This window comes from Seriola aureovittata, chromosome 23, assembly GCF_021018895.1.
Source record: "Seriola aureovittata isolate HTS-2021-v1 ecotype China chromosome 23, ASM2101889v1, whole genome shotgun sequence".
NCBI classification, from domain to species: domain Eukaryota; kingdom Metazoa; phylum Chordata; class Actinopteri; order Carangiformes; family Carangidae; genus Seriola; species Seriola aureovittata.
Window position 1 is genome coordinate 12,646,548 of NC_079386.1, and position 24,150 is coordinate 12,670,697.

General features: G+C 42.3%; 3 protein-coding genes across 6 annotated transcripts in view; 1 reads left to right on the top strand and 2 right to left on the bottom strand.

Moving 5' to 3' along the window:
* Positions 1-10,192, bottom strand: part of chd3 (chromodomain helicase DNA binding protein 3) — a 41,038-nt gene extending 30,846 nt beyond the window's left edge. For both annotated transcript variants that reach the window (XM_056369068.1, XM_056369067.1), the window contains exons 1-10: positions 9,640-10,192; positions 6,904-7,028; positions 6,611-6,799; positions 6,400-6,527; positions 4,345-4,583; positions 3,868-4,001; positions 3,592-3,721; positions 2,583-2,758; positions 698-991; positions 13-216 (exon numbers count right to left, since the gene is read on the bottom strand). In XM_056369068.1, the coding sequence (XP_056225043.1) occupies positions 13-216; positions 698-991; positions 2,583-2,758; positions 3,592-3,721; positions 3,868-4,001; positions 4,345-4,583; positions 6,400-6,527; positions 6,611-6,799; positions 6,904-7,028; positions 9,640-9,802 (1,782 nt within the window). In that variant the 5' untranslated portion in view covers positions 9,803-10,192. The remainder of the gene's footprint in view (positions 1-12; positions 217-697; positions 992-2,582; positions 2,759-3,591; positions 3,722-3,867; positions 4,002-4,344; positions 4,584-6,399; positions 6,528-6,610; positions 6,800-6,903; positions 7,029-9,639) is intronic.
* A 4,569-nt stretch (positions 10,193-14,761) lies between these two features.
* On the top strand, positions 14,762-16,663 carry naa38 (N-alpha-acetyltransferase 38, NatC auxiliary subunit). Of its 3 annotated transcripts, none has more exons than XM_056369070.1 (3): positions 14,762-14,865; positions 15,517-15,691; positions 16,181-16,663. In XM_056369070.1, the coding sequence occupies exons 1-3, from the start codon at positions 14,827-14,829 to the stop codon at positions 16,303-16,305; spliced, it is 339 nt and encodes a 112-aa protein (XP_056225045.1). In that variant the 5' UTR covers positions 14,762-14,826; the 3' UTR covers positions 16,306-16,663. The 3 variants fall into 3 exon arrangements, with proteins under 3 accessions (XP_056225045.1, XP_056225046.1, XP_056225047.1); XM_056369071.1 differs by having other exon boundaries at positions 14,787-14,865; positions 15,520-15,691; XM_056369072.1 differs by having other exon boundaries at positions 14,799-14,865; positions 15,523-15,691.
* A 71-nt stretch (positions 16,664-16,734) lies between these two features.
* On the bottom strand, positions 16,735-23,502 carry dnajc3b (DnaJ (Hsp40) homolog, subfamily C, member 3b). Its single transcript, XM_056369069.1, has 12 exons — positions 23,040-23,502; positions 21,912-22,022; positions 21,615-21,739; positions 21,387-21,461; positions 21,120-21,263; positions 20,642-20,823; positions 20,364-20,483; positions 19,909-20,014; positions 19,680-19,800; positions 19,153-19,285; positions 18,885-19,033; positions 16,735-18,567 (listed from the first exon to the last, which is right to left on the bottom strand). The coding sequence occupies exons 1-12, from the start codon at positions 23,122-23,124 to the stop codon at positions 18,422-18,424; spliced, it is 1,497 nt and encodes a 498-aa protein (XP_056225044.1). The 5' UTR covers positions 23,125-23,502; the 3' UTR covers positions 16,735-18,421.
* Positions 23,503-24,150: the final 648 nt, after the last annotated feature.

Sequence of the window (24,150 nt, forward strand, 5' to 3'; positions counted from 1 at the left end):
CATCCCTCTCACCTGGAGCTCAGTGATCCACGTGCAGTGCCAGTAGGACTGTCCCACCAACTTGACAAAGAACTCCCTCTCGGCTCGGCCCTTCATGGGTGGCGGTAGCGGGGCGTCAGGTGGGGCGTCAGGGGCAGGGGGAACGGGAATGGGAGGCGGAGGTTCTCCCCACCGCCAGTGGAGGATCTTCTGGACGCGACCTTTGATTGGCGGACACTAAAGCGAGAATACATTTACTAATAAAATGTAAATATGGTTGTTTGTGTCAAATAGAAATTTGTTATGGGAGCATTTTGCTTCAGTCAGATCATCCCTCAATTATTGGGACAAGAACAGCTTTGATGTTAATATATGTTTTAACATAAATACCAAATATATAATCTACACACTTCTTCTTTTGTATTAGTTTTCAACAATAATTTTAAGCAATATTTTGTAATATTGTAAAAAACTTGTAAAAAGTTGTTTAATGTCCCATTAGCACAATCCTGTCTGGATATAAGGACCCTGATGCAATCTACCTCCATCATATATCCATAAGTGACATGTAAATCCTAAATTTGTAGACCTGCAAATGGGTAAATCAACCTCGTACAAGCAATATAACAAGTAAATTCGATGGGCTATACACAGAGTCCTGAATCAAAGAAATACAGCAATAAGATAAAACAGAGCGGAGAACAGCAGAGCAACGAACCGTGCATCGCGGACACAGCCACTCTCCGTTGGGGATCTCCGGCAGCGGTGGGTTTAGACAGTGGATGTGGTAGGACGAGGTGCAGGTGTCGCAACACAACAGTTCACCTCCGTCTTTACACACCCGACAGAACTCCATGTGGTCGTCATCCTCCTCCTCCGCCCCTGCGGGGACACCAACGGCGACCCCCACCCCAATCCCGACCCCGACCTCTGCTATGACTCTGTCCTCGCTGTCCTCCTCAAAATCCTCGAAGTCCTCGTCCTTTGCTTCCCACTGGATTCCCTCTTTTTCCTGGGAAAGGAGGAACGACAGGGAAACATTTATCTGATTGAAACAAGAGTCCTGAATATATGAAGGTCTCAAATTAATGAAACTTGATTGCAAATTGATGATTTATGTTGTTGTTCAGTTGTCAAGGCTAATCCAGTAAAAGGAGTACTTTCCCTTCCACTGCTGAGGGTCCTGATCTGCAGTTCAAGTAGAGGGCTTTCATGGGACAAAACCAACCAGACCAGAAGTCTATTTTTCTTGTGCAAAATGGTCATTAATAAGCAATGAGTATTAATGGTTATAACAGCACTGCCTCCTCAGTCACCAATAAACACATATTTGGCAGAAGATGGAATTAGTTTAAGTCGGCAGTCAAATCTCAAAACTGACGTTGGGACGTTTTGCTTAATCAACGTGCTGACAGACAGGAAAGGAAGCAGTAAACTGTGGCAGCTGATGGACATTACCTTTGTACAGAATAAAAGATACATGCGAGTTGTTTATTGCGACTGTTTCACAAATTTGCAAGCGTCACTAACACAGATCCCAAACGATGGCTGCATCGTGTTTCACAAATGATTGTTGTCTGCAAATTGCAGCTTCATTTGCAGAATCCTACAAGGCTCTTGCACTGGTAGTGAAATGTTCAAAGTGAGTGAAAGAGGAAATTTAAATCATGTTGCAAATTGCAACTTGCACGTTGCAGATTTCAGTTTCATGTAGTTGAAGATCAAACTTCTTAGCAACAACAGCAACGACTGGAAGCTGATAGTCAATATATCTGTGAATAAAATCAGTCAAATTTCACAAAGGATTTGGGGTTTTCTTTACTGTCAAAACTACCCAGTAAAATGCAAAAAGAAAAGAGTTACGATTTCGCCAGAACATGCACATAACAACTCTGCCAAACACCTGCCCATACCACATTAAATCCACTATGCGTGGAATTACTAACTTGGCACCCCTGTGGTAGACAGTGATGCACACTGCTACTGACACACTCTCTCTCACACTCTCTCTCTCTCTCTCTCTCTCTCACACACACACACCTGGAGACACTGAGAAGGCCTGAATGCAACACACAGAAACAATTTTCACTGTGGCTCATTTTTCAACATAAAAAAAAAAATTTTAACTGAAACAAACTGAACGATGTAATAATCACATTCTCCACATAATGGCTTTATAACGATTGGTCAGTGTTTTCTTTTTTCCTCTGGTGGCAGTTTCAATCTTGTCTTTCCTGAAGTGATATAGTTCATTTCGTTTTCCATCAAAGATTCAGTAGCCAGACGGTGCACTTTGATCTTCTGGTGACAATATTGAATAGACTTATACCCGCAGCACCACCTCAGGTATCTGTCTTTGTCTGGGCAGGATTGTGTATGTCTGCATGCAGCCAGCTCTCCACTCTGATTTGTGATGCAGCTACAAAGCCTCTACTCATCTGGTCCTCCAGGCAATAAAACAAAAAACAAAAACCAAACCATTTTTTTCACTCAGGTTGGCCAAGTAGACATGTTGCTCGGAGATAAATATGTGAATAAGGATGCATAGCAGAATCATACATATAAAAGCAGGAGCAGACGTGTTTCTGTGTAGCTGTACTCACGCAGTGCGGACAGCTCCATTTGCCCTCGGGGGCCTTGTCCAGCTCGGGCTCGAGGCAGACGAGGTGGTAAGCTCTGGGACAAGTGTCACACAGGATGATCTCGCCGCCCTGCTGACACACCTCGCAGTAGTCCTGATGATCCGTCTCATAACCGTCCCCTTCCTCTTCACCTGGGACTGGAGGACGGCAGGAGATGGTGCACAAAGACAGGGGACGGAAATGACTTACATATGTCTGAAATTGTTTTCCACACTAAAAGATAACTCAAACTTTGTAAAGTATTGTGTAAATAAGCATCCAGTCACTTTCCACAGCCGACTTTGTGGTCGTAATCATCATTATCAACTTGTCCACAGATATTTTTTCCACACCTGATAAAGATAAATTCTTCTCTGCCGGTAAATTCTGCCACAATTTCCATAAAGTTGACTTTTTTAAACTGTCAACTCCTTCTTTTAGGTGTTTTCTCCTTCTCGTGTAGCACCACACTCAGTGGGCTCTACACAGTACATCACAGAGGTGAGTCTGCAAAACACAAGAGTGCTCCGTCCTTCTAAATTCAGTTTGGGCCGGGCTGGTAAAATGAAACTCTGGTGTCAGGTATGGACACATTATTCATTCACATTGAGCAACAAGTGGTTGGTATGACCTGAAAATGAAGCTGGAGAGACACCTTTTGCCACACTTATCCTTCATGTAGTTTTCACATAAAGCAACAAAGTGGGTGGGTTAGTAAATGTTTGTGTGTGCTGAGAGGAGTTCAGTGATGTAACACGTTACGGGCATTCAATCTCTCACATCTAGGTTTGAACTCAGAACTAAGGCTAATAAAAATATCCTTTTATAGAGAACTGCTTTAGTGTCAGCAGAACTCAAAGAGACCGGTTGCATTGCTCCTTTGGATTCCAAAAAGTTAAAGTAAACTTCACACAGGAGTTATTAGATAATTGTGAACTTGCTGGACTGTATATCATTTATAATTATGTGCTGTACAAGCAGTTTTGCTTACTTTTCTTCTTCTTCTTGGCAGGCCGTCCTCGCTTGTTCTTCTTGACACGGCCAGAGCTGTCAGAGCGAACCGAGGAGCTGTGAACGCTGGAGTCCTCCTGCTCCGACTCATCCTCGTCCATATCTTCGCTCTGACAGAGGACAAGAAGGAGTCGAGCAAGGGAGTGAAAGAAGGAAAGTAAAAGGGGTGAACAGGTTACAAAAAAAAAGAAAAGAATCAAGGCTATTTATTTATCTCCATCCACTGTTATCAGCACACTATAAACTTTATACTCACTGAGCAACTCTTCTTCCTCTTGGCACCTATGGGCGATAGTTTGATACGAATAGGTGCCATCTTTTTAGCCTTTGCTAGAGCCTTTTTCTTGTCTGGGACTCGAGGACTTTTACTGCGCTTCTTATAGCCAGGGCCTGGACAGATAACGAGATCATATGCAACATTTGACATAAAAGAACGACAAAGTAGAGTGTGTATACTCTATTAGCAAAGAGTAACTATGATGTTTGGACTCACAGTACACTTGTAAACATCTACTCAGAAGACATCAGCGTGTCAAAGATGACTGTTGCTGTGTCATGTGCCTCTAAAACTGCACGCTGTCCTGGTGGTCCAGGGTTCAGTCTTTACTGGACCCAATCATTTAAAACACGAATCATGTCAATGAAAAATGTGTCCGTCTATTTCTTTTTACTACATGAGTAACAAAACTGACACAAAACCTGAAGGGGCACCAGTCTAAAGCTGACCACTGACCTTTGCCCTCTTTCGTCTTGGCCTTTCTGATTGGTGGCGGCTGTGGCGGGGGCTCAGGCGAGGCGGTCGCTGCAGAGACCTGCTCGGCGACGGCGATGGCGGCAGCTGCGGCAGCCGCCGCAACAGCAGCGGCGTTGCCCTTGAAGGGGTTGTTCGAGCTGAACTCCCTCCACTTGGCCCCCAGGATGGTCATCATCTTTGACATGGGGATCTTAGGGTTCTTCTTGGCTATCATCGGCCTGGGAGAGAGAGAGAGGGCAGGATCATTGAAAAGACCCAGCTTTAACCTGATTCTAAGAGCTATGGCACAAAGTTTTTCAGTAAAGTTTGTTGACTATTAATAGTTTAAAAATTCCTGATTGTCAATTATATTTATAAGTTTTAGCCACAGGAATGGTTTGTATATAAAGATGTAGTTATTTGATGGAAGAACAATTTGGCTGAGAAGACTTGAAGTCTGCCAGAGGAGTCAGACAACCAAATAACCACTCGACATAAACATATTTTAGGCATTATGGATTACTTCATCTTATCAGAGTCAAAGCAGGTATGAGTCAGCCACAGAAGCCGAGGCGCAGGCTGCCACCGACACACCGGCTAACGCAGCTAGCTGAGGCGATAAAGGCACAACTGCCAGAGCAAGACAGATTCAAGTAATAGCACTTGTGCTCCTTCAACCCAAGCCTCCTGTATCTGTGTTGCTGCTGAGAGGGGGCCGGTGGACACTCTTTGTTGAGTGGTTCTGCCAGTGTAGAAGGAAAATGGTGTGTGTATGAAACTATATACAAAGTTAAACAGAAACAAATAACCCCTCACGTACAGAAACGAGAGAGCACATGCACCTAATACTGAAGAAATGGAAACGCAGCGGAGAATAAGAATCTAAGAGAGTTGTTGTTAGAACAGACTTTAGCAAAGGTTTATATGAAAGTTATTTTCATCATCACTGGTAACACTGTTATGGCCAGCAAAGCAAACATTTGATTCAGTAATGTTTTGCTGCTGAAAGGAAGCCATTAGTCAATATTGTGTACTGCAAAAGTACATATAATGCATATGTCTCCACATACAGTATGTGCTTTCAACAGGCAGACCTGAAAAGCAGAATCTGAAACCAGCTTTAATTGCGTGAGATGAATAGATACATGTAGGAACTGTGGGAAAGGTTTTCTAAGCAGCAGAACACTCTGTTAATATGAATGATCTTAATTCAATTAAATTCAAGAAACTTTCTTTTTCCCCAGGGGGCAATTTGTTCTGTAGGACTAGAGAGACCACGCACAGACTCAACATCTGCATAATTAGCAGCTAAACTGCTTTGATTCCTAAAATCCTTCCAATTAGTTTACCCTATTTTAACACAGTGACTGCACTCAGCAACTCTCCAACTCAATCCTGTTCTGATTTAATAGCATATCTAATAATAGAATTATAAAAGCCTTAAAAACAGGATAATGTGGGACATTTATCCATCACACCCCACTACCTTTGTTGGTTTAATTTAAATAAAAACAACAAGGCAAAGTAAGGTTAAAGAGTACATCCATATCAAGTAGACTAAACTGAAAACTGAACTTTTTGTTGACAACAATCAGCAGAGCGGAAAAATCTGCAAAAGCCGACAAAAACATTTTAGTGTGGACTGGGAAAACTCAGCTTTTGCAAAATGTAAGCTGTGCAGTGATAAAATCCCTATTTCATGCTTGTTCGGCTCCATCTGACAACACAAACAGAGAAATATGTGAAGTGGCGTGGAAGGAAAGCTTAAATAGAAAACTACATGAAAATTAAAGTGAGGATCCCGTTTTCATACGTAAACAGTGTTTTCTAAATTAGCAGATTTAGTGTGGACGTGGTCTAAATTGCACTTGCAGCCAGTAATGAAAACTGGAACCTTAACCACAAATGAGCTTCTTTAAAAATAAGATATTGAACATAACATCGCACTCTTTCAACAGTGCTTGTGACTTTTCTGAAAACCCTGTTTATGAGGTTTGCTTGTCTTCATTTCACCCACATCCTCACCGTGTAAAAAGAAAAAGTAAAGAGTAATACCGCATGAACTGGCTGAAGGCTTTGTAGTTGGTGAGTTCCCTGTAGTCTTCCTCTGTGAAGGTATGATCAACATCCTCCAGACCCCACTCCTTTGCCAGCTGGGCCGAGGTCTTCTGCTCTATTGGTTGCTGAGAAGAAGCCACCGATCAAATGAGAGGCGTGGATGTCGTGGATGTGTTGACGTAGATGTGTTTTGGTAATCATGCTTTACCTTTGTTGTTTCCTCCTGACTGCTGTCTCGGTCCCCGTCATCTTTTTTCTTCTTCTTGGTTTTCTTCTCTTTCCTTTCTTTATGTTTCTTCTTTTTCTTTTTCTCACCAGACCCATAGTCACTGGCTACACTGTCGGAGTTCTCGCCGTAGTCTCTTTCTCTGTCCGAGTCTCTGTCTACATCACTGTCCTGAAGAGGGGAAGAGGGAGGAAGATATGGAAAGATAATGAAGACGGTGTAATAGAGTCAGCAAAGTGAAAAAATTAAGAGCATGACAGCTTTAATTAACTTACAATCTTCTTGCGTTTTTTTGCTTTGACAGGTTTTCCCTCTTTGTCCTTCTTCTTTGTGTCCTTCTTTTTCTTCGGTCTCCCTTTCTTCCTGCACGGGACCTCTCTGTCTGATATCTCTGCCTCTTCTTCGAGGGGGAGCGCCAGAGGTGGGCCGGGGGGGGGGGGGTGTTAAAGGAAGCGTGAAAGAAAGACAGCTATCATGATCAGATGAACAATAATCTTTTCAAAACACTTCCCAACAAGGCAGCTAATCCCCGCTGAGCATAATGACACACAACAAACGCTGCGTGACAGCCACTGTGGCTTCAGCGACCTCTGACCTTGCCTGAGTTGTGACACATGCTAAATTAGATACAGTTTGTCAAAGGGCTGTAAGTAGAATTGACAGCTGGTGTTAGTGGTGCCATAGCATAGAGATAATTGGTTTATGGCAATGCAAAAGTGTGACGAGCTTCGTAAGCAAACCAACTCTTGTGATTTTATTTGTTCTATTTTTTTTTTTTTTGTAAAAACAGAATCTAACAGAACAAATAAAAATCTTGTGTTAATATATTTGAAAAACTTTTGATTTAAGGGAATACAAACATAAGCCCAACCTGGCTTATATCACAGCAGACTTTCAAACTACAGTGCATTTAAACTGCATGACTGTATCTCTGCTTTCAGGGAACAAATGATGTGAAAGTATCAGGCCAGTTATTCCCCATGGTCCCTGGGCAATATCACAAATACAAGGAAAGCAATTTAACCTGCAACCTGACCTGGCATGGAGTAAAGAGAGAGATACACAGAAAGACACGGGCAGGTAGCTGCAGCCTCAGCTTCAGACAAAACGCAGCAAAGCATTAAAGCATAACCAAAATATGGGCTGCGGTTTCTGCCGTGCAACCAGCCAGTTAGAGAGGATACATTTTGTCGGATTTTATTGTCTGCCTGCTTTTGCTGGTGCGCGCTCCCACCAGCAGCAGCAGCGGCAGCGGCAGCAGCAGCAGACCCCCCCTCCCCTCCCAGCTCCAACACCCCCTCCTCCCCCTCACTCCCACCCCATCCACCAACCCCGCTTCCCGCGTATCCGTGAAGCGTGCCGCCGCCGAAGACACGCCGGGGGCGGCAGCAGCACGCACGCGGGGCTCGGTGATTCAGAGGCCGCCAGCAGCAGCGGGACGTTCGCGGTGAACTGGAACGACTTCTCCTGCACGCCCTGCTGTTCCCGCACCGGGACCACGATCACCTCTGTGACCGCTGCTGTAGAGGTCGTCAGGGGGTTAAGGTCCTCGACGGGAAGCCCGACACTAATCTATCTGTCTGGCAACGGCATGGCGGCGAGTCCGAGCTAATTAAGTCCAAAGACAATGCAATGTCTGATTCCTGTAAAATTCACTTAGGAAATGACACTTATTATATATTATTTTGAGTAACCTCACATTTTCTCCCCTATGACATCTGCCCTGTGACTTAAGTTTCTCTTCTACATCTGCATTGCATCCAACCCAAAATATAACTAGTTATTTTTACGCCTGTCACTGTAGCAGCGTGGTTAACCGATACTTTCTGCACCTTTTTTTTTTTGTACTTTTTTTTACTTCACTGTCACAGAAACTTCCAGAATGTCATATGCATTCAATCAATCATCTTTTGACAAGATCAATACTGGCTTTATTGCTGCCGAAAGGAGCAACTCCTGCAGCAACCCCACCACCACCACCACCCCCCAGTACTGTGGAGCCTAATGCCGAGGATGAGCATTTAATAAAAAATGTTAATGCGGGTAATTAGTGAGCAGGTTTGCTAAGCTACCAAGGGAGCTAAAACAGTCACACCTCTCTGTCCTGCAAGAGAGCAGCATGCAGCAGCAGCAGTGTCCTATTTTGACCTGTCATAGCGACAAAGGGGGCAGGGGGGCAAGTTTCTGTCTCACTCCACGATTTCACACTATCACCCGGCTTTTATGTCTGCACAGCAAAACGCACCATCTCCTCTGGAGGTGGGTATCAAATATATATAGCCTGCGGGCAGTGGAGTCCATGTTCCGCCAACCTTACTGCCGTGTGCTTTTTACCCTTCAGGGCGACCTTATTACCCCGCAGACGGCGCTCAGTCACATGTCATGCAAGTCTACGACCTGTCAAAAAGGGACTTAAAGGGAGAAACAAGCTGCAACTTTTCATGATGAAGAAGTGAGGCTTGCGACGAAAACCAGCTGTGACAAGTTAGCTTAAACTTTGTTGGGATGTGCCGGAGGTGAAGAGGAAGTGGAGTTGGGAGGGGGGCAAACGGGCATAAACAAAAACAGAGAAACACATCTGGCCGGCTGGATATATTAGTGCATTTTGTTACAAACTGGACTGGAGTTTGTGTTTTCAAAGCGCGCACTCGTCTGTTTTTTTTTTTTTTTTTTTTTACACAGCCTGTGTTGCAGCTGCAAGTATGGCACCTACAGCGACATAAAGGTGCAATAACTGGTGGATATATAACGGGTTTAGGTGGTTGAAAAAGGTGCCTCTTGTTTTTAAAAAAAATCACAACTAAGTATGTTTCTATTTTATATGCGCGCACCCGAGTCCTCGCTGGGCTCTACTGTACCGTACTGGACCTGGAGAAGCACCGATATGGGGCACAAACTGCGGGTTTCGGCTACTTCCAACAAGCCCCTTTCTCCGAGATTTTTGTGCTAGTAAGAGTGTTTTTATTTCGTGTGCGCGCTCCCGACTTTGTCCGCCAGTTTTCTTACTGTACCTGGCGCGGCTGGTGTTGCAGTTTCCCGAGGCGCCGCCGGCGAGTTTATGTCGCTTGCGTTCTCGTCTAGGTCTCCGTCGTCGTCTTCTTCATCAAAATCTCCTCCCTCGGAATTAACCACCATGCCCTCGTCTTCCTCACAGGACCGGAGAGGAGAGGACATTATATTCCTGTCATTGGATCCGTCCTTGTATTCAAAAAAGCGTATTCTTGCCCGAATATATGATATTTATTTAATATTCAAATCGGCACAGAAAAAAGTGGGGGGCGTTTTGGAATATTTTACACTAGGCAGAGCAACAAAGATGGCCGCCCTCTTATATTTATTTTTTAACAACCCCCCCAATAAGAAAAAATCCCCTTACATAAAAAATGGCTGACTATATTATTTCAGAACGCACCCCCCTCCTCCTTTCTCTATCTCTCTCCGTCTCTCTTTCTCTCTCTGCGCGCCCCCTCCCTCCTTAAAAACGTACACATTGTTACAAGAAAAAGGGGTGTGTGACTGCATGTAAGTTACATTGTTACTTGTTTGTTTCTTTTCTGTCTGACCCCCCCTCCCTCCTTCCCTCCCTCCTTCCCTCCCAACCCCACCACCTCTCTTTTTCTCTCCCTCTCTCCCCAAGTCCGGATCAGTCACGAATCCGACAGACTTGCCTGGTGTCACTGTCACTTGCAAGATCACACGCAACAACTCTCGCTTTCTGCATTGCAGAGCCCGACACAAATCTATCAAATATGGCCACCTTATATTCTCCCGGAGCCCCCACCGCTGTATAAAAAAATTATTTTGGAGCAGCAGCGGGGTTGCGCGTGCACGTGTGCATGCGTGAGAGTGTGTGTGTGTGAGTGTGTGAGTGCTGGGGAGGGATTGAGAGAGGGGGGTTGGGAAAATCTGCCGCAGCCATGCCCAGACTTACATCAGATTGTATTGCTTAAAAATTAACTACTTGTGGTGGGGATGAAAACAATTCATAATATGCAAACTACATTTCCCCCTTTATAAACCATCATATTAAACAGCTCAGAGCGCCTAATCCGTTCCTAATACAGAGGTTTAAAACAAACATGAGCCATTTTTCTGAACTGCTCACTGTAAAATCAGCCTCTGCCTGAGCAGAAGGCTGAGTCAACTGGATGGCAGTAAGGCCATGGGAATCCCTAGACCCCAGCCAACCCCTCAGTGGCTGCTCAGGGCACTTTTGTTTAGACAAAAGGAATTTTGATTTGCCTTTCACATTCAAACCTCACGATGAAATAGGGGTCAGAGCCGAGAATGTGTGGCCCCAATATATGCAAAAAATAGGGAGGGAAAAAAAACGAGCAGGATTGTATTGAAACATCTGCATCGTGATGAGTTCATGGAACATTTTATCCAATTAAATACATGTGGTTGAACTATTTTTAGGCCCTTGGTTTTATGCTTTCAACAAATTGTATTCACTGTAAAAAGAGCCAGCAACAACAGTGATATAATATCTTTTCTCATAATCAGTTTAAAGTATTATCCCATGAATACCATGAATATCTTTTCTCACAGGTGACTCTTCAGTTCTCAAATATTACATTCACTTGAGTGTGAGAGTTCACTCTTAACCTTGGATATAATAGTTGAACAGAAAAAAACATCTAGGTCTACTGAGCCATTTCTTTAGCTTTTAATGGCCTCTAACAACTGTCAGAGCAAAGCAGAAGACCGTGATATGTGGTTGAAGCCTCACGAAAAAGCTAGAAAATAAACATTGTGTTGAATTTTTTTTTTTTGCCAAATTTCATTTACTGATGACTAGCATGTGTAAGCATCCTGACGTGACCTCATGGTCAGCACACGGCAAGGTCGGTCGACATTTTTCACAAAACTTTTGACACGTCCCAGTGGGGAAAAAGCACAATGAATCTATTATGGATGAATTCTGTTTAGCTGCTTCAGCGCCCGGATCCCGGTGTTGTTCACGCCGGCTCACTCCCACACAGCCATCATCGATTTCAGGCCAACTTGAATAAAGCGGAGCCGTCGATAATGATGTTGATAACACCTGCGCTTTTCCTATGAGGGCGAATGAAAACATCTGCAGTGAAAAATGCCTGTTGCTGAGGCGGAGAATAGAGGTCAGGGTGAAGAGGTCAAGAGCTCCATTGATATTCAGCCTGAAGAATTCAAAAAGATGGCTGTTGAATTCTATGGATTTATTGATATTTTTTCATTAAAATAAGATGTTTATACAGTTTAGAATCCACTGCAACGAAAATTAGGAACAGTTTTTTGCAGAATTAATTATTTGTATTTATTGTAACAGGTTCTGTTTATGCTTAGTTGGTATTAACCTAAGAATAAGCATGGCCAAAACCTTGCAGTACCCTTTAACAAAATGATTTCAAAGCCCCCAAAACTATAATTCATTAAATTGCTTTCTCAACAAACGCCATCAGCTTTCATAGAACATAACTATCCAGAGAACACGTTGGATATGTTTTAAGGTATTTCTTTCTTATCTGACAAGAAACAGGGAAGAGAGCAGCAGCAAGCATGTGACAGAAGAGGAGAGAGCCTCGATTGAACCCACTGCATCCTGAGCACATGGCCGGCAGCCCAGCCTGCCGTGCCGCCGCAACATCGTTTAAAGCATGACTTTTGTTCCTCTATCCTCCCTGCGTTCTCGTCTGTACAGTGTGCGTAACTCTGTCAGCTGCGGCTTTCACATCAATAACTGGATATCATGTAAACAAGCATTTCAATTACGCCTCATCTGCTGTGCACACTCCTCTCTCTCTCTCTCTCTCTGCGCTGCAACAGGTGCCTGAGCCGCTCCAGCTCGGCTTCCCCGCGCCCCACAAATGAGACGAGAGGAATTTGTTAGTGCCTGATCCAACGGCCACATCTGCCAAGAGAGAGACGGTGCAATGCAAGACACCACAGATGTGTGTGTGTCTGTGCAGTGAAAGTGCATCTGAGTGTGTGTGACTGGAGCCGCCCCTCCCACCCCACTAAGCCTCTGGCCACTGAGGTGTCTGTTGTTGCCAGATTGGGTGACTGGCGAGATGGCTGCATTGTGTGTGTGTGTGTGTGTGTGTGTGTGTGTTTCTCTCTCTGTGTGTGTGTGTCTGTGGTGAAGTTTATAAGCCCTCACCCGGAGTGTGTGTGAGGTATTTGTAGCCATGACTATGCATGTGTCTCACTATGTGTCTGAGAAAGAAAAAAATGGATGAAACTATCCAGGACTCTCAAATGCTGCTGGCCCTGACACACTGCACTACTGTGCTGTTGCTGTGACCCCCCCCACCCCCGCCCCCTCCAACCCCCCTTGTGTCCGTTTTGTGGGGAGACATGTCGAGGATGAGAAGGAAACGCGCCTCCCTTGGGTACTGCGCTCGAGCTAACCCAGATTTTATGCAGTGTGACACAGAGAAACTCGGCGTCTCCTGTGCTTCATTCAGAGCTGAGCTGTCTGAACTGAGGCAACCCAGAGATCTTAAATAAGCGTGTGGGGGCTATGGGGAAGAAAGTTGGCTTAATACATCCTCACAAAGTGTTTGAAGTGAAAGTATGATATATTCCTGTATTTACTCTTGCATGACTCAGTTAATTGTCCAATTATGGGGCTTTTGTCCTTTCAGGCTAGCACCTTCTGAAGTGCTTCATTTGCTGCACAAAACCCTCCTCAAACTTTACTTTCTGCCAACAAAATCCATCCATATATATATATAGAATTACAAATGCAAAGAGGTTCTCATATTCAGTGAAAGTGACAGTAAGCCTGAGGTCATTTACAGCCATCCTTTAGGTTCTGTCCTTACTGTAAAAAATAGTTTTAGGTCATCTGTTCACAAATAGGTAGCTCTACGTATAGATACATAAACACCCCTGACATATACTGTGCTGAATGTTATTCACCTTCAGCTGTAGCTCCTGGGATTTCAAGCCGTCAATTTGTATCCAAAGCAGCACCACCGTTCACCATTCATCCATTGCCAACGTCACTGGCCAAGTTCACGTCACAGTCAGTTGGAAGGGGGCAGGTATGGACAAAACCTCCTTTGAAGATACGAGGGTCATGTTGAGCCTGAGGAAAGAAGACACAAAGAACACATGGGTTAATCAGGACTGTAGCTAAAAAATGATTGTTGACTGATTTTTATTACTTTTTTTTCCTTGTCTTTCTCAGGAATGACACACACAAATCATGGTCTGAGTGACCGCCTAACATTTTAGTTTCTTCTAGCAGTAGGAGAAACAAAAGAACTATATTTAAGTTTTTAAAATACCAAAACCAAGAAACGCCTAATTTAGTCACACAGAATAAAGGCTCCACATAATAACAGCTGGTAAAGTCTATGAACAAACATCAAAATATCAAATATCTCTTAAAAAATGACAGGTTGAATTGATAAGAAATGAAATGCATACTCGGGTTTTTGGTGGTCTGGTATGACCATTGGCTTTGTTAGACAATGCTGGATAAAAATTCTTGTGTTTACTTGACACCCATAAAAGACAGTGGACACGCCACACAAACAGAAGTCGTCAAGATATGGAGCAAAGGTGATAAACTGCAGCTTTTTCTGGAGAGTTTGTGTGTGTTGATGCTGTGAAGTAAAGTCCTGATGCATCAAAAAAAAAAAAAAACTTTTGAACGGATTTTAGCATAAGAGTTAAACAATCTGTGTTAATACCTTTAAAGGAAGTGACTCAGGTGAATCTCTGGAAATGAAGGGAAATTCAATGCGCCGATATCACGTTTTTACCAACTGCGGCCGCTGTTTAGCAAAAGTTACATAGTCTAGCTTAAATTTTCACACTTGGAGAATATTTTAAGAAGTTAAAGAAATAATACATTTAGCATTACGTTCACATGATGATATTTTTGAAAAGATATCTGTATGTAGGTAAAAGTTCTCAGAAAGATTTGCTAAAGTGCTAAATGTGAATGTACCAGCCTTATCAATAAATTCCTACATTTAATACAGTCCCTGTCCGTTGTTTGTTTCTTCCTCTTTCATCTGTAATATGATGCCGAATAAGTGGTTTTTCTATTTTTTTTTTTTTTTAAATTTCATCCTAAACCTGGACGTTATATTAGCTTGTCGTTCCCTTTAAATAAAAAAACACAACAGGAAACCGGGTTTCCGGTCCAGCTGGTCCGTCAGAAAAATCCCTCCGTGAGCAAACGTAGGAGAGGAAGAAGGGGTATGGCGACAATGATTGAGGAAAATGGTCCTTCGAGTCATGTATGTATTTGTTTAAATAAATGTGTTAGTATTTTACATATTTATTCACACTGTTTAACGTGTCGTAACAAAGAAAAACGTTTCACTTTAATCGTATGTCATCATTATCAAAGCTAAGGTTGTAACTAAACGTTAGCCAGTGGCTAACACATTAGCTTATAAAACTACTAAGCCCCTATTACACAGCGTTAACCAAGATATACCAAATAATATTTGCATACATACCCTTAGTGTTTAGATATCTATGTATCTTCATTAACAATACAGTCTCCTGAGCGTATTTAATAATGAAACAAGTTTAATTAACGCTAGCTTTGCAGCAAACCCAGATGTGTCTTTGACTCTGTTGCATATCATCAACAAAAATCTATTTTTCAATATTATCAGAGCCTAAAGAAATGTTTAAATATTGCTCAATCGGTCTGGCCAGAAGTCAAATACCCATTGTATTGAATCTATCGGGATATAAAACAGAAAACCGTAAGCAACTCAGCTATTCAAATGTACAGCTATTCTGACGTGATGGATGAAAACAATACAAATTGACAGCTTAAATTACATGTAGTATTGTTAATGAGCTAATAAGTCAAGCGAGTAATTGTTTCAGAATGATGTCCACTGTTATTTTAGTCTGTCACCTTTCTGTCCCAGGAGCAGCCTGAAGTGTCCTCATCCTCCCAGGCCAGGCAGAAACTAGAGGGGCTCCTGAACAAGAACATGAGGATCCGCATGACGGACGGACGGACTCTGGTGGGGCTTTTCCTCTGCACAGACCGGGACTGCAACGTCATCCTCGGCTCGGCTCAGGAATTCCTCAAATCCACAGGTTGATAAGCTGCAAAAACACCGAGCTCTGACACCAGTGTGTCATCATCAGCCTAACAATGTGACATTTAACATTGTAAAAAAAACATGTAGGCAGAAAATACTAATGCAGCAAAGAAAGGACCAACCATGAGCGTCTTGCTTTATCCTTTCCTTCCCTTCCTCATTTCCTTTGTAATTATGTCCACAGTTTTTTTTCCTCTCATCTTTCCAGCCATCCACAGAAACAAATGAAGTATTGTAGCTTCAATAGTGCTTTGAAAATGTCTTTTTTAATGCCACCCCATATTAAAAGTATGTTACTTATAGAGCCTTCATTAAAGTTAAATATAAACACTTATCAGAAACAACAGGAATTGCAGACAAATGACCTTGAGAACAGTCAGATTTTTTTAAATATAATTTATAGACCCACCGTTAACCCAAAATCGTAAGATTTGAATACTTGCCGTCTTATCTGGATTGTCTTTTTATCTTATTTTGTAATCAGACACGTTCTCCCAGGGGGAACCCAGAGTCCTGGGCCTGGCCATGATCCCCGGTCACCACGTGGTATCCATCGAGGTGGAGGCAGACAGTCTGGATGACACACAAGGATTTGGAGCGAACCACTGACGAAGCCCTGCCTGTCTGGACGACTCTCAGCTCATTCATGTGACTGACTCTCATCGAGCCAGATGTTGAGGCTGCAGCTGAGCCCAGAGGACATCGGACATCTTGGCTGGAGGATTTTTAACCGGTTGCTCTGCGTCTACAGACACACAACCCCTGTGCCAGTATTCTGGGTTTAACCAGGTCCCTCCATGCTAGAAGGAGCGTCCATTCGCAGTGACAGCTGTACAGCACAGCGTTTGTATGTGACAAGTTGTGGGCAAACAGCAGCTACCTGGATGTGTGTGGAAATGGTGTTTCAGTGCCGTGTATGGTAAAAGTCTTTGTTACGACATGTTTTAAAATAAATGGCTGTATTTGAGGCATTGTGTCGTTGTTCGGCTGCCTTATTATTATGCTTCACAAATCATCAAGGTATTAGCACAAATTGGATTGTTTCAATATTTTTAATACACTTGAGCATGTCAGCTGATTCAGTTTGGCAACAGACAAATTGATGCCACTAAAAACAGAAAACCCTGAAAAGAAAACCCAGAAACAACAACAGTCCCACTCAGCTGATTTAAATACAAAGAGCCTGTCACATTGGTTCACACAGTCGAGCAGTAGATAGGAGTCAAAGCAGTTACAGTCACTTTCCTTAAGCTATTATTGACAAAATAACTTAATTTGTGCTCACAAAAAAAATAAAATATAATAATAAAAACTTCCAAAGAATGTTTTCTTAGCTTGTGGTTAAACTGTTGTGTGTCTTGCATGGTAGAAAAAAATGAGGCTCATTTGCAAAGTTGCATTTTACATGTTCAACTTAATGGTTCGGTTTTCAGTTTGTGCCTCAGTGCGACCTGATGGACAAATATTATCCCAACACACCGTTTATGAATTACATACAGTCTGCCTCAGGTTTTCAAGCTACAAGTAGAACATTCGACATGTGCACTTTTTCCTCTGTTAGACCTTTTTATATATATATGAGGTGATCAGATAGCCACTGAAGACACACTTGGTTTGTAAAGAGTCTTTGAAAGGCTTTTTAAAAGCCTGCAGTAACAATTCAGGAGTGGAGAACATGTGGAGAGGTTTTTCAAACGAAAGATTAAAAGTGCAAGTTTTCAAAGACATGCTTTGAAATGAGTGAAAAGAGAGAAATACTACAGTTCTTGACTCAGTCATCAGTTGCTACACCTTTGTGCAATAAATAGTCAAAGATTTTTCAGTAATTTTTTTGCGTTTTAACCAACTCTTCAAATTTGGTTACATCCATAATGTTCCTTGGATATATAGCTGGTTGAAAACATAATATTTCCACCCAAATGCAGAATTCACACATTATTCCAATTAGATCACTGTACAAAACCAACGGCCATTTAAAGCAAAATCAAAAACAACCGACCACAGAGCGACTACTCTGATTTAAGATCCATAGGATTTCAAAACTTTTACACCCACAAGTTTCATGTAATAGTGCTAAAGTCTCACCTACTTACCATTAATGTAGAAGCACAACAACATGTGTCTCTTGATGTCGTTAAATATAAAAGTTTTGGTTCTCTACTGTAGAGATGCTTTGACATGGTCAAAAATATAGACTGAGATCAGTAAGCATGTATTTCCTTTAAAGAATACTGCAAGCAGAAAACCAGCAACCCCACAGCCTCTTATGTGATGTCCAAGCAGGAGCGACTGCGTTTAAAAAAATCGAGTCTCTTGGTAAAGTTTCGAAAAAATGGCACAAAGAAAGAAATGAGTAATAAGAGCAGACATACCAAAAAGAAAGAAGTCCAGTAATGACTGCTTTCAACCATCACCTTTCCTAAGAATTTGAAATATTGACACCAGACTTCATTTTCTTCAACCAGAGCAACGAGTTAGTTCAACAGTAGCCACAGCTGGGTCCTCAGTTTCTGTGGTAAGAAGTCCTGTTTTTTTTCACTAAAAAGCTCAAGCCTCCACTCAAAGGTTCAAGTAGCCCAAAAAAAAAAAAAAAAAAAAACCGTGTCCAAGTTGAAGCACAAGTTCTGGGGGAAGACTTCTCCACAAATCCGCCATAGATATTCCCCCAATGTCCCATCCGTCCAACAAATGTCCCCAACCCCCCTGTTCATAAAGTCCGCCTACTTTAGTTGTACTGGAACTTGAAGTGGAAGCTGCCCCCAGACTCAAAGGGGTTGAAGTGAAAAGGCCAACCTTGTTGCCCTCCACCTCCACCTTGCTGGTTTTCCGGGTCCAGGGGATCTTCACCTGCGTCAAACTTCTGCCTCATTTCTGGTGAAACAATGGGATGATTGGAGGGACAAGTTTAAGACAGTGAAAACTTAATCATTACTTAACGTGATGCATATATCGGATTCTGTCAAAAAACAAATGGTTCTGAGATATCCTGAGAGAAATGTACTGGAATCATGTCACTGAACCAAGTTGAACTATAAGAAATTGAAGGTTTTACCACCTTCCATTTTCTTATAATTCGCTAGAGCCTTTTGTAATTCTGTTATTCTGTTTTAAAAAGAGATCAGATTCCTAAAACTAAAATGCAGTAGCTGTCAGATATATATATATATGTAACCCTTTTAGCTCCTGACCTGGGTCGGTTAGGACCTCTTTAGCTGATGCGATGTCGATAAATTTCTTTTCCGCTTCCTTCTTCTCTGACTCGGACTGGAAGTTGTCGGGATGCCACTGCTGTGCCAGCTTCCTGTACGCCTTGATGATCTCCTGCTTGTTGGCGTTCCTGAAGAGAAGAGTTTGTTGCTGTGATTTGCTCTATTACGTGATCTACTGCGGCTGCATCTGCAGTTTGACGTCAGTGAAGAGGAAGTAAACGCTGTTTGTAATAGACTAGGCGGTTACCTGTTGACGCCGAGGATCTTATAGTAATCTCTCTTGCGAGAGATTTTGAGCAGTTTCTGCGCTCGTTCCAGTCCTTCTCTGATATCGTTGCTGTCGCTGTCAAACTCTCTCGCCTCCTGGTAGTCCTCCACCGCTGAAGCAAAACAGATATGAAAAGACGTTCATCAGATCTGTTTTCTTTTCGTTAGACAATTAAATTCCAAATTAAAAGACTAGCAAGACAGTCATCCCTTATGTAACTAACATCTCTTTGACATTTTGATGATCATAAAAAAACTACAGTCTGTTATTTTAAACCATGGAACACCTGCTACCATGGACACAACTGTTTTTGTTTGTGCTGGCAGATGCAAGATCTTTGTTTATCCAGGCATTATCCTTAAATGCAAGGTATGCATTATGACTAGTGTGCTTCCAGTTGAACCGGTCTTTATGAATTGGCCTTATGACTTCAGCTAAGATACTATAGGAAGACATAAACCAGTTTTCTGCAGTTTGTTGTCATTGAGACCGGTGAGTCCTATTACCTTTCTCATAGTCCTGGTTGAGGATGTAAGCCTCCGCTCGGTCTCGGAGGACGTTGGCGTTGCGGGGGGTTCTCTGATGGGCCTCTGAGCACGCGTCTATCGCCTCCATCGGCAATTTAATCTAGAGTTGGCAAGAAGCACGAGATGTTGAACAACTAAAAGCTAAAAAAACTTGGCTAGAAATTCACCCGCAGCTTTAAATGAAAGGTTCTCATTCTCTCTCTCTCACCTTGACGAGGCAGAAGCAGATCCTCTCTTTGGCCAGGTTGGTGTAGTATTCCACATTGGGCTCAGTTTTCATCACAGATTCATACTTATCGATGGCCTCCTGACACCTAATTGCAGGCAGAGAGCACTCAATTTAACTTACTCCCTTAGTTTTATATAACTGTTTTTCAGAGTGTCAGGAAGCAACAAAAAAAAAAGATACACAGAGAGCAAATATGACATGCAGATCAGGAATAAGATTTTAATGTTTAATACATTACAGTATGTGCTTTGACTCATCAAACCACAAGCACAAGCATCTGCAAACTTTTATCTCAAGAATTCAAAGTGGCTGACAAAGTTTCCTGTTTCCGATGCAAACAATAATTTAAAGTACCAGGCTAAATAAATGTCAGATGTCCTAAGACAATCAGGATTTAGGAGGGAAAAGTGCATCAATCCTACAATAGTACTGACCTATCGTCCTGAATGAATCCTTCTGCTGAGTCCAGCTGCTTGCTGAGCTTTTTCACCTGCTTGTAGTGGCTGAAACACTCCTTGTCATCCTGGTCAAGCTTCAGACACTCTCGGATGTGACTGCAGAGAGAAGGATGGATAGATGGATGAGTGGAGTGGAGGGTGCTCAAGTTTACTTCAACTTAAAAACCAAATGCTGAGCACCGAGACTGCTCTGAAGATGAAAATGAGCTATTTTGCACGACTCCGTTTGCGTTCACTCCAGTAATAAAGCTCACTTGAGTGAGTTGTGGTGTTCTCCGAGCCTGTAGTGCAGCAGGCTGAGCTTCAGGAAGGCAGCGCGGTTGTCGTTGCGTAGCCGCGTCGTCGGCGTCAGGTCCTGGATGGCTTTCTGCGGATCGCCCATTCGGATGTAACAATCTGCACGAAGCTCCCGTGACTCAGGATCCCAGGGAGAGATCTGAAGGAAGATGACGACTTTTATAAAGAGTGAACATAGAGGTGCAAACTAATTCAACTTACAATGTTTTCCCTGTTATAAAACTGACATTTTATAGCCATATATTTGACAAATAACAGTAAATAATAGCACAATGCAGCTAGGCGAACAATGTAACAACATAGAAAACAAAAGGAAATTTTTAATTTTTTTCCAGGAGACTTTGAAAAGCTAATCTAACGTTACGTTACTGCAGTGGGCAAACCTCCACTCCCCGACCCTATCTGTAGACCCCACGACAGAGCTGTCACACGCACCTCTATAACTCTCTCCAGCACAGTGATGGTAGCGCTGTAGTCCCCTTGGTGGTATGCAGCATGGGCCTCCTCCTGCAGCTCCTCCAGCTCGTTTGCCTTGATCAGCTGGTCCTGGGCTTCTTCGTGGTCTGGAGATCGCTGCAGCTGCAAATAAAAAACACAACAACAAAAAAACAAAATAAACAGGTAGATACAACACGTATCAATCTGGCAAAACACTAGCAATGATTTAGGATGGCACAAGTAGTAACATATCAATGAACTTACCACTGCGTTAAAGTCGTCTTTGGCCTCCTGTGTGATGCCCTGCTTTAACAGGATGTTGCCTCTCTGCAACCTGGCCTGAAAATGGAGGAACAGGAAGCGATGGAATTACAAGAAGAGGAGGTGTAAAAGAGAAATATGACAGGCACATGGACACAAAAGAAGGAAATGATCAACAACATCATTAAGATTGTATAATCTTTCACGTGGTGAGTTGACAGGTGAGCTTACAGCCAAAAAGTCAGGCTTGAGCTGAATGGCTCTGGTCAGGTCTGGCAGGGCAGATTTGGATTTTCCCATAGCCAGGAACACCGCAGCTCGCTTGTAGTAGGTCAGGTAATTCTTAGAGTCTCCCTCTGCAAAATGTAAAAAACACTTTAAATATCTATTTTGTCAAAGTACCAAAGAGCAACAAGTATGGGAAGAGACAGGCATTATTAGAGCCAAGATACAGACTGAAAATGTCAGCCAGTGGTGAGAATATAAATGTGTTCTTGTCTGCATGTCTGTGTGTGTGTGTAACCTTACCCACAGCAGAGTGGTAGTGGGACAAGGCTTCAGCCAACTGACCGGCTGCCAAAAGTTTGCGGCCCATCTCCAAGTGGTGCTCGATCTCGACATGAGTTGCCCCCAAGACACCTGTAACATAAAACTGTGCTTGAGCCCCGCTGGAAATACATCACTGACAAAGAGTCCGTCTGTCTGTCTTTTTTAGATTTAAACTTCTTTTCACATTGCGGTCTGGCATCACCAGAATTACAAAGTTGTGATAAGAACACACAAACAGGTGAGTTGCACCTGCAAAACTGTAATTCTGTTTTCACATATTTCAAGTCAGTAACTCAAAAGTATTTCGACCAATTTTTGATTTACATGTAAATTTTAAACTCCTACACATTTTTTAACCTTTACAACCAATTCTGTCAATTTGTGAGTGAGACAAATAAGTGCATTTATATCTTATTTCATAGGAGTGAGAAATAGTAAATCATACTATGCCATTATATAAACTTGTCATCTTTGAGTATTGTAGGGGTGAATGGATTAAACAAGTAATTTGAAGATGTTATCTGAGAAATTATGAGGAGTAATTTTCCCTATTTTCTGATATTTGTCAGCCAAAATTATTAACCATTAAATCTGATAAACAATCAACAGATAACTCAATAATTCAAATGTTTTCTATTTAATTGCATAATGGTTTAATTTTTCAAATACTTCATATTATATTTCATTTCTGTTTAATGTAAAAACAAGTTTGATGCTTTAAATTTGAAATACAGGTGACAATGACAACGGATGACAGGAAAGGAGGATGTGGCCCAAAGCAAAGAATGTGGTCCTTGGTTACGCCTCCGTCACTTCACACGCACTGTACTCAACTATTTCCATAATTAATACACATATTTGAAGCAGTTACATTTAGCTTTCAATTCCTAGATTATTTTTTATACTAGAACAAAGATGAGGCAGCAGGTGACTTTTATTTTGGAGAGGCGGGCCATAATGTAACCTAGGTAAGCTAACATTCCGTCACAGTGTGGGAAACTTTCAACAGCTAAAAACAACAAATAAGCTGGAAACCTCTAGACACATGTGTACTTGTGTTTGAGGAGGGTTTAAACAACTTGTTTTTCTGTGTAAAGCCAGTCTTACCGTCCAGCTGGATGTCCAGGATGACACACAACAGTGACAGCGAGCACAGGACCCCGCTGAGTCCGGTCCGCCGACACGACTCCATTACTGAACCTATTCACTCCCTGACACCGGCTCTGCTTCCACGTCCACTGAAAATACCTACTCGTTTCATTGAAACAATGATTATTCGTTATTAAATCCTCATCTTTTTCTCTCTGCCAGACCAAACGGGCAGCAACGACGCTGTATTTACGATCCCGGTGTGTCAGTATTCCGTGTGGAAATGAGATACGCCACTGAAAGGTTCCCCCTCTCCTAAAAACAAAAAAAACAATCAGTTTACCAGCGCCTTTCTTCCTAAAACAGGAATAACTGGGCTTTACGTGAACTTCAAACACATCCACGTAATATAACGATGGAGAAGCCGAACAACTGGCTACCCGGACACTTTGTAAACGAAACCATTATTTGTCCCCTCCCTTTCTGCCCTACATTTCGGTGGTTGGTCAACACGCAGCACATCCGCTTTCGTCCAGAGACGTGGGCTTCTCTCATTGGAGACGCTATTTTAACTCTGATGGCACTCCCCAGATGAAATCTCTGCATGGGCCAGGCAGTGCTGACAACTAGCGTCACCACAAGTGGTCTTCAGTAGTTACAGTTATGCTAAAAGCGGCGAGGAAACTGCTGAAACTGTTAACTTTACATCATGAATAACTTGGTTAACAATATCCACCTTTATATGATTATTAGTGTGAAATAACAGCTCAGAAACACTTAGCAAAATTGACAAAATTAAGTTTACTCTTTAAGTGGGGTCACAGTCTACCATTTAAGTTATAATTATGATACACTTTATGATGTTGTTTTTATGTTTTTAAAAAGCACAATCTTTTTTTTTAAATTAATTTAACTATTTGTATTTTCAGTGAATTTTTATTCCTCCATATTATAGTGCGTATTAAAGTCGTTTTGGTCTGATATCAGGGCTAGGATCACCAATATCAATACTGATATCGATAATCACATTTTAAACACAGGATGTTTTTTAATGATTAGTGTTCATTGTGTGAGTTGTCTGAATTGAAGAGGTGTTACCTGCACACATGCACACAAAAGTAGTAAAGCT

What these genes read in the sequence shown, in the direction of transcription:
- naa38 (XM_056369070.1), top strand. Translation starts at nt 14,827, where the DNA reads ATGGCGACAATGATTGAGGAAAATGGTCCTTCGAGTCAT. An exon ending in AAAATGGTCCTTCGAGTCAT is followed by an intron (nt 14,866 to 15,516) that starts GTATGTATTTGT and finishes TTTCTGTCCCAG; the next exon opens with GAGCAGCCTGAAGTGTCCTC. An exon ending in GGAATTCCTCAAATCCACAG is followed by an intron (nt 15,692 to 16,180) that starts GTTGATAAGCTG and finishes TTTTGTAATCAG; the next exon opens with ACACGTTCTCCCAGGGGGAA.
- dnajc3b (XM_056369069.1), bottom strand. Translation starts at nt 23,124, where the DNA reads ATGGAGTCGTGTCGGCGGACCGGACTCAGCGGGGTCCTGTGCTCGCTG. An exon ending in TCTGCTTCTGCCTCGTCAAG is followed by an intron (nt 19,801 to 19,908) that starts GTGAGAGAGAGA and finishes TGCCAACTCTAG; the next exon opens with ATTAAATTGCCGATGGAGGC. An exon ending in AGAGGTCCTAACCGACCCAG is followed by an intron (nt 18,568 to 18,884) that starts GTCAGGAGCTAA and finishes TTGTTTCACCAG; the next exon opens with AAATGAGGCAGAAGTTTGAC.